Raw genomic sequence first — 9,700 nt, forward strand, 5'->3', positions numbered from 1 at the left:
TAGTACGTTCTGCAGACTGCTTCCTATATAAAAGGATATACATTCAGGAATCCATGTATACCCAAAATGCCTTTTAAGATAAAAAAACCGTAAAATTCAAAAATTTAAACTAAAGTCCTTAGACAAACAAAAGATCAGTCCACTCATGGTGCTCAGACTTTTAAGCACCATCATCCAGCAGATAGTACACTGTATTTTGAGAAAAATATCTAAACTTGCTACCATGGACATTGGAAATTCCCATATAACAAAAGCACAATACATAACTTAGCTATTTCAGAGGCTTTAATACCTTTAATAAAATTACCACTACCATTGCTACATTAGCCCAAGGCATGCATATTTAACCTTATTTTTTCAATGAGAACAGATATTTAATACTTCTCTAAACTGACATTTTTCAGAAAATGAGTTTTTCCAGGGAGATGAGAATGATTTTTTTTCCAGACATAGCAAACTTGTTACAAACAATCAGTTATCATAAAATATCGCAGAAGCATCATTACTTCACCAACACAATTTCTTAAATGTGAAAATACAATCTATTTTCTGTATGAAAGCATTTGCTGTTTACAGCTAAGAAGGTGCTGAGCCATGATATGGCAAGAAACATTTACAATGGACACAGAAAAATTCTTATTTCATTTCTCTTAAGATAATAAAATTTGAACCCCCCTGTATCTTAAGAAGAATTTGGTTCTAGAATGGAAATGACATCTAAGCTTTATATACAGAAGGGAAGTAAATGCTAGTGTGAATCAACTTGTCTAATTTGCTTTGAAATACTAGTGATGCTTGGTCAACGATATTTTAAGACTGCAACAAGTAAAGTAAATATGGTGACTGAGAACGTTAATATAATGAAAGAATTCTAGGCTAAAAAGGACTTGGATGTGCCACAAAGTCTGTGACTAAACTGGAGTAAAAATCACTGACAGGGATCTAAAAAGAAAACCGAGAAAACATGATTCATGGAAATTATCAGTTAGCATATCCAAACCACACTTTCCACTGTAATAACTACATGCCACCCTTGTACTTTATACAGAATAATATTTGCTATTCTAGTTTCAATAAAACATAACATATATTTTTGTCTAAAAAAAAAAACCCAAGAAGCAAATAACCATTGTATGAACAATTAATTTTTTTTCAAGGAGGCCATCCTCTTCCATTCTTTCCACGAGTGACAAGCAAGTCCTGTTTGTGCTATCTGGAGAAATAGAAAACTGCCAGCTGCCATCTTTTCTCATACGAACAGTTACAATGAGAGTAAAGTGAAACACCGAGAAAAGCCCTGTGGAAGACTTGGGGGTATTGGTGGATAAGAAGGTGGACATGAGCTGGCAATGAGTGCTCACAGCCCCGAAAGCCAACAGCATCCTGGGGCTTCATTGAAAGCAGTGCGACCAGCAGGTCCAGGGAGGTGATTCTGCCCCTCTGCTCTGCTCTGAGAGCCCATCTGGAGTACTGCATCCAGCTCTGAGGTCCCAAGTACAAGAAAGACATGAACCTTTTGAAGCGGGTGCAGAGAAGGGTCATGAAAACAATCAGAGGGATGGGAGCACCACTCTATGAGTAAAGGCTTGACATAGCTAGAGTTGTTCAGAGACCTTATGTCAGCCTTTCAGTACCTGAAGGGGGCTTATAAGGAACATCACAGAATCCCAGAATAGTTAGGATTGGAAGAGACCTCTGGAGATCATCTAGTCCAGCTCCCAAGATGGGAACATATTTTTAGCAGGGCCTCTTGTGATAGGACTAGGGGTAATGGTCTTAAACTAAGAGGGTGGATTTATACTACATACAAGGAAGAAATTTTTCACAGTGAGGGTGATAAAACACAGGCACAGGGTTGTCCAGAGAAGTGGTGGATGCCCATCCCTGGAAATATTAAAGGTCAGATTGGAAGAGACTCTGAGCAATCTAATGCAGTTGAAGATGTCCCTACTCATTGCAAGGGGGATAGACTAGATGAGCTTTAAAGGTCCCTTCCAACACAAACTATTATATGATTCTATGATTTGCTCTTCTCCCCATTACAAACTTAAATGCAGGCAGGTTACAGCAACGGTATTACTCAAAAGGAGAATAGTGAACAGTCACTTTGAAAGAAACTACTATATGACATGGAAACTGACCATTCTTTATCTGGTTTTGAAGAAAAAATGCAAAATCTGTCATTACTCTCTCTCTTCTTTCTTCTTTGTACTCAGGATTTCAGAATTTTACACAAATTCTTAAGAGTAAGACTGTTAGAACAAAAGTGCCTGACTACTAATTCCAAATTTCTAAGAAGACTTCTCCCTAATTAATTTTTTCTCTACTGAAAAATATTGTTTGCCAACATCTACTAATAGTGCAAGAAGGATTTAAGAATTTCCAACAAATTATCTTTTTCACTTGCAGGTTCCCATTTAAAAGTCTTGTATTACATAGCTCTAAATATGATACTAGACACAGAAATGGTTTAGGACAAAAGACCTAATGAGTTCACCACAGTATGGTGTAAACTAGAAGTTGTGTAGCAACAAGAAAATGAAGTACTGTGTTAACAACAAAGGAAAAAGTTGAGACTACAGAATTAAAAGTTTCAGTCCTCAGCAAATATATATAGTGCCTCTTGCCTAAACCTTTCCCTCAGCAGTTCTTCACATTTCCTCATTTGCTAGCTTACTTCTTTTACTGTGCTAAAACAATGCATCTTGTCCAGCCAGGGATAAAGTTAAATGTCTGTTTTAGCAAACTAAAATGGTCAAGAGCAATATGGTGAATTCTTATCTGTCGAGCCGGTAAGAAAGTCTGCTTGGTTTCACAAGCACAGCAGTACCACCTAGATAGATGCTTTTAGCTCATAAGCTGCCTTCAGGATACTGTTTTTGATGAAAATTGATTTGCATACCACCAGTCTGTTAGTAGCTGATTTTGATCAGGTTGCCAATGGGAAAGAATCAGCATAACAGAAAAGGATACAAAAGATAAAGTGAATCAGAAACCATTTTCAGAAGTTCTTTTTTTGGTAAGGTAAATGAGGTTATCTTTTCATTGGGAATGGATTTGAGCCTAAATGTTCACAAAATTCAAAATCTGCCTCACTTTTTTCTCTAGTAGGACTGACTGAGGCCTTTGTGAGAAAGTAGATTTCTCTTGAAAAACACCCCTGTTTTATGAAAACGTATTAGTGTTTTCGACATCTGCTGGCTTGGGTGGCTGCCTGCAGAGTGCCAGATGTTCAAGTGGTGGCTGCTCCATGTCAGCCCTTCCATATGAATGGGAAGCACGCAGCTCCCAAATCAGTTTAACTGATGTTACTCAGTTGTGAAAACCTGTAAAATTGAAAGAATAATTTCAATCACTATTCCATGGATCTCTGATAGCATTTTCATTTATAGCTTTGTGCTTTGGTGTTATCTAAAATGAAGCATATAGCAACTTCTGTTCTGCAGAACATCACGGAACTTGGTGTTAAAATTTGCAAGAAAAAGTTCTCCATGCTGAAGATTGCCTATTGTGGCACACATTCAATATGTAGACTACCTTTCAATTTATAGGAAAAGATCATACTATTTAGAAAACTGTATGGTTACTCATCATGGAAAAATCTACGGAGTTTAAGTTGTAACTGTGATTTAAGAATGAAATTCCAATTTGTCCTACAGTCAATAATTATAATTGTAGTGTATTTGGGTATCAGGCCAGGGCCTGTGTGCACACAGTGCATTTAGTCATGTATTCCCTGGGTGACCCAGGAATTCTCCAGCTAGTCTCTGCACAGATGATATAATTGGGAAAAACGGATCAACTTGAGGAGAGGCTGCCTTCCACCTTCACAACAAAGTGCTTCACTATTTCAGGAGCTTCAGACAGTTACAGAAATGCCTGCAGGCAGCTCTTGCTGAGCCAAGAGCAATGGACAAACACTATTCGTCTGCTTCAAAGTGTTGATTAACATCCTAGGTGGACAATATTGCCAGATCATATAAAAGAATTAAGCAACGTTGTTTGGGGAATGCTACCAATTTAAGCTGAAGGACGTCATGCAATGATGCTTGTTAACAGAGACTTACAGCGCCATCCTGTTCAAGAGACTTGACTCCTCATGTGAGCAAAGATTCAAATAAGTTTTGTTGTAGGTTTCTTGTGATGCCTTTTTTTTTAAATACAATCTCTAAGTGTCTGTGCCACACTATTTCTCAAAATGTCAAAGGTAGTGAAAAGCAAGGCTGAGTGAAGAGAGACTTTAAAATTCAATCATTTATCAACAGTTTACATTGGAATCCTAAAATGACAGTCTAGAATTTTACAAAGTGAAAAATTTGGAGGATGCTCAGAACCCCGTCCTTGCTGCCTTAGCAGGACTTACCCCAGCCAATAATGAGAAAAGGAACAAGTACATTTTTTCTGTTCTCCTTTTCTGAGATTTTGACAGAAGAGATTTCACTCATGAATGCAAAATATTCTCTCTTTATGGCACTAATTTTGTTATCGCAACAAACACATTTCCAAGAAAACAGTTATCACAGGTAGTGAAATTGATAACTTGTGCCAAAGGCTAATGCCATGTCTCTACTAATAAAAATACTTATCTGCACCGATTTTTCACTTATTCTATGATGAGAAAATCTACATTAGTGAGAAATCATAGTTATGAGATTTGCTTGTGTAGATGCAGTACATTGAAAATAACCAAGACATTTTCTTTGTTTTCCAAGTTAGTTTGTTATCAGTGTCTGTACTATAAACTCATAAGTCTGGAACCTAATCTTGTAAAGTTCTAAGTTCCAAGTCCTTTACTTCAACAGATCTTAGATGAGTCCGACAACATGTATAACCTGACTGTCAAAAGAAGAAAATCTGAAGTATAAGTCCCTCACAAAGACCTTGATCACCAGTCTTACAATGCTCAACTAAGGGAAATTTCAACATTGAGTTTGATGTGAATTGAAGTTCATATACTTCTGTTTAAACACAGATTAGGATGTCTGACAGATAAATGCCACTGAAAAGCTGACAATCTAATTAATAAAAATAACTATCTTCCCTGCTATAAAAATGCTCTCTTTTTTCTGCTGTGTATAAACTGCTATGATAGTATATCTTTTCTGAAATTCAAAAAAGAAATCTCAGAGTTATGTTTTTTCAGGTTATACAGTGGGCTTTTCACTGGCTATAGATGCCATAAAAATAATTATAATATTTTCAAATTGAAATTGAACTGCTCTTTAGACATTTTATTTCTTCAGAGAAGTAAAGGAAAAACCCAACTTGTTTCATAACATAGTCATCCTGAAGTATATAACGATTTTCTTACCCCAAAGATATGCAGATATAGAGAGTGCAGCTGGGAACCCAGGTACTGGCAAGGGAAAGTGAGGTTGTACAGGTGCCCACATACTCATTTATTCAGACTACCTCTAGTAATGAAGCAATTGCCTCTAAGCTACTGTTCCACATTCCAGTCTGATATAGATGGGTTTGGCCTCACCTCTCAGAGAACCACATGGCAAAGTTGGAAGTCGTTTGCCTACAAATGAGCTACTGTGCTCCTCGCCATGGAAGAATGGGAAAAAGAAACTGACTGTGAGAAGTACTCAGCCTGGTGATTGTCCTGTTCCTGTAAAATGTTTCTTTTTATCCAGTCAAGAGTGAAAATTGCAATTCTACTCATAAAAACTTATCTCGACAAAAGTTTCATGTTGCAGAGTACAAGGAAAACAAATTGACCAGTGCCTTTTCTGAGGTCTGATTTTACAACATGCTCTGTATCTTCAGAGCACCTGCAAACACAGTGGGAATCATGGGACCAAGTGTGTGCAGCACAAGGAAAAAAAACAACTCCATCCCAAACCCCAAAATCCACAAAGTAAGGCAAAAATGCAGTGTCTTCATACTGCATTTGATAGACTACCACAATTTACTGACTGCCCCTGGGTGTTACTACAACGGAAATTGTTTAAGAAGAAAAGGTACAAGAGCTTTCTTTATAGTTGAAATTCTGAAGACAGTTTTCAATTTGGTTCTAATTGTATATGTGGTTAATGTATACTTAATTAATTTAATAATGGTCACTCCAGTATTACAGTAGGGATTAGGATGACATTTTTTCCTGCAGTGCATCACATGACTTCCTGGGACTGTCAAATACTTTTCTCCCATAAGATTATCAGAGACTGGAAATGAGACTGAGCTTTGGGGGTTGATGCTCTGTTGTGGGCTCAGCTAATGTACTGTTTTATCTAGGTGGGATGTCTAGGTCATTGGCTAAAGGTAGTGTTATCACTGTGTATCTTCCATTTCATACTGGCAAGAACCTAAGACTCTGGTAGAATGAGAGGAAATCTCTTCACTTTATTTTCCATTCTTTTTGTGTTTCTTTTACTAGCTAGAGCAGTTTACCTGTTAAGACACCTGCCCATTGAACAGCATGCATTGAGCTCTATTCTCTGCCTTCAGCATTAAATCTTACTTTTGAGGACTTAATGCCTGATTTAATGCAGCTCTTTGTTTCACCTCATAACGAGAAACAGCTCTTAGAAGAATTCAGTGAAAGTCCCATAAGGTTTATCAAATATTTCTCAATCTATAAATCTAGCCTGTAATATATTCAGAAGATTATTCATCCAAATGTTTTCTACTTCCACTCAGTTTTTTAGCTTTTTGCACAAGAACAAGGTTAGTGACAGTTGTATTAATTACATGACAGAAATGTACATCAAGTAAAATTATTAACTAATTCAAATTTTTATTTAAATTACTCTGTGTGTTAAAAATATGAGTGGGAGAATAAGTTGCACACTAGAAAGACTTTTGTTAATGTTACAGTGGAGTAAAAGTCCTAGAATGATCAGCAGAAAAAAAATTATCCTTTGTCCTTTCGCTATTGCCATTTTCTTTCAGTTTTGGAGATAAATTCTGAATTGTAATGTAATTCTGACTTTTAATTTATCTTTACAAAGCTACCAGTACATATTTCAAATACAGAAAATAATTTGTTGCTATTTTCATTAAAATAAACTGCAATGCTGCAAATCTTACATTAAAATATAGATGCACACTACTAATTAAAAAATAATAATCAAATAAAAAGCACAGCAGAACACTTCAATTACTGATAGTAATCATAGTGTAATCTTGTCCTACCAAGTGTGTCTCCAGGTACAGTTTAAGGCTGTCTGTCTCTGCTTTAGGAGGAGTCCAATTCTCTGTTGTTTCCATGGCTTCATTTAACCAGTGAATGAATTCATCCAGTTTGCTTACAAACCCCTTGCCATGTAAGAAAAGAGAAAGAACAAAAAAAGCAAATTTATTAGCAAAATGGCAATGTGAAAAATGTATGCTCAATTTTATTAATTTTTTTTAGCCAAGAGAGTACAATGTTGCCTTTTAAAAGCATGCAAAAAAACCAAACCAAACCAAACCAACAACAAAAAACCATACACGCACAAAAAAGAAAGTGGTCTTCTAGTAAATGAGAAGCAGAACAGTGTTTCTGGAGATAATCTAATGTGATACTTTGGGACAAGACAATGTGAGATCCATATGACTGCAATGAAATGGAGAAAAGAGTAAAGTTTTAGAAGATATGAAGGGAATATATAAAAAGCTTTATAGACATTACAATGAAAGTAAACTAAAGAACTTACACTGGGCAGATAGGCTGTACTATGAGCACTGTAGGTTGACAAAAGGGCTGAACAAAGCTGCATTAACAAGGTATGCATAATGGACTGAGGGAAGAAATTACTTGTCAGAACTCGAGTGTTGTGACTCCTGTTTTGGTTCATAGGATGAGAGAAGAAATCAAACAGTAGATGAGGCAGAATATATAGCATTTAATATAAATATTGCTGATTGCATATGAGTCACACAGATGATGTTCCATAGAAGACAGGAGCTCCTGCTTCTCAGGAGCACCATTTATTTCAAGATTAGTACCAATTATATTGTCTGATTAAAAATAGTGCCCCTGAATTTACATGATTGGATGATACTATGGGCACATACTGAGTACAGATAATTCTACCTAAGTCTTATCCACCATGAAGCAAGAGAGTAAAGGGAATAAACTGACCGTGATGTTTATAAGCACCCTGAAAATTAAGTCTGAAGAGGAATGTCCCTCTATTGCAAGCATTGTAAGACTAGATTAAGTTAGTTTTAATATGGGTTATATTATTAGTCATTAATGATGAATTTCACAGCATGGTGAGAATTTTAGTTTCCAGTTGGATAACAACTCAATATACACAGTATCTCACACCATTTCAGTTATGGAATGATTTTGACTAATTATTAGTCCATTCAGATAGCTAAAAGCTATCTGGAACTTCTAAAGATTTCTGAGTAACTCAGGACCCCAAATCCCCTTCTCTGAAGTTATACATGAAACTGGAATTCTAAACAAGACAGAAACAGCAGTCTGAGCAGTAGATACACAGCTGCATAGTGCAGTGGTAACAACACAGGCCAAGTACAGCCACACTTCCTTCAAAATTAACAGTAGTAGAGTCATTTTGGCCCAGCACTGTGCCAAGAAGTAGGGTCCAGCATTCAACTCTTGGCTTCCAGGTGAAGTGGCAGTACTTCTGAACTGAAGCTAGCCTCTGGCAGGAAGCTGCAGTGCATACTGCAGGCATGACAGCAACACTGAGGCACTCTGAAGACTTTATTTATTATTTTTTTATGTGAGTACCTACAAGATCTCATGATGAGGTCACTATTGCTATCTCTATTCATGGAATCCACTGTATCAAGTCATTATAAGGAAGAAAACTGTTTCATTGTAGGCTGTTTATCTGGACATTCCATAAAGGGGAAAGGAAGACAGGGAAAGCAACCGAGTGGCTATGGTGACTGAGACAACGTGCCTATACTCTGGGGCAAGTAATGAAGGTAGCTACATCTCCTCTCTTCCACAGCAGGCTACATTCCTCATGTGAAGCCATGGCACAGGGTGGGGGGCAAGATGTCCCCCTGGCTATACTGCTTGCTTTCTTCCAGCTCACAGTGGAGCATAGGGGATGCCAGACTGGCAGAGGAGTGGGAGGCGTGAGCTGACGGGGAGAGGAGCAGGAGGGGTAAAGTCCTTCTTGTCCCTCCAATAAATCTCTGCCTGCATTTTAGCAATGTGCTGTCCTTGAGAGACAAGGTGATATGGTAAGCACACACACAAAAAAAAAAAAAAAAAAAAAGAAGAAAGGCTCTCTCTTGTATATGCGTCGTGTATTTTATGGAGACAGACACGTATAACATCTGCCTGCAGTACTCGATGTCTGTATGCCTTCAAAAGGGTGCTCAGAAACACTGAAGGCTTGCAGCAGTATAAAGAGCAACTATTAGCCACAGAGTTACTTCTGCCCTCTCACAAAACGTGCCTGTGGTGTAATGTCTGCCACTTCACGCTGGTGCTTAGAGACTCCCAGGCAGCCAACTCCAGCTTGGTGTGTCCCCTTGCCGCCCAGATCAGGTTGGCTGTGGGCCCCTGTGGGGAGCAGGGAATGCCTGGGGGTTCGTTTGGGGAGCTGAAAAAAAATATAGATACAGTCTCCTAAAGAACCACGATGAGCCACTTTACTTGGGGGGGGGGGGGGGGGGGGGGGGGAGGGGGGGGAGGCTCGGTTCCCCACCCCCCGGGGGGGGGGGGGGGGGGGGGGGGGGGGCCGCCGGGCCCGGCGCGGGCCGCGGGGGGGGGGGCCCCGGG

General features: G+C 38.4%; 1 protein-coding gene across 15 annotated transcripts in view; it reads right to left on the reverse strand.

The window, feature by feature from the left end:
- Positions 1-9,700, reverse strand: part of AKAP6 (A-kinase anchoring protein 6) — a 274,869-nt gene that overhangs the window by 154,028 nt on the left and 111,141 nt on the right. For all 15 annotated transcript variants that reach the window (XM_027638234.1, XM_027638231.1, XM_027638225.1 and 12 more), the window contains one exon: positions 7,141-7,263. In XM_027638234.1, the coding sequence (XP_027494035.1) occupies positions 7,141-7,263 (123 nt within the window). The remainder of the gene's footprint in view (positions 1-7,140; positions 7,264-9,700) is intronic.

The sequence above is a fragment of the Corapipo altera genome, unplaced genomic scaffold, assembly GCF_003945725.1.
Source record: "Corapipo altera isolate COAL_440 unplaced genomic scaffold, ASM394572v1 23, whole genome shotgun sequence".
In the NCBI taxonomy this organism is placed as follows: Eukaryota; Metazoa; Chordata; class Aves; order Passeriformes; family Pipridae; genus Corapipo; species Corapipo altera.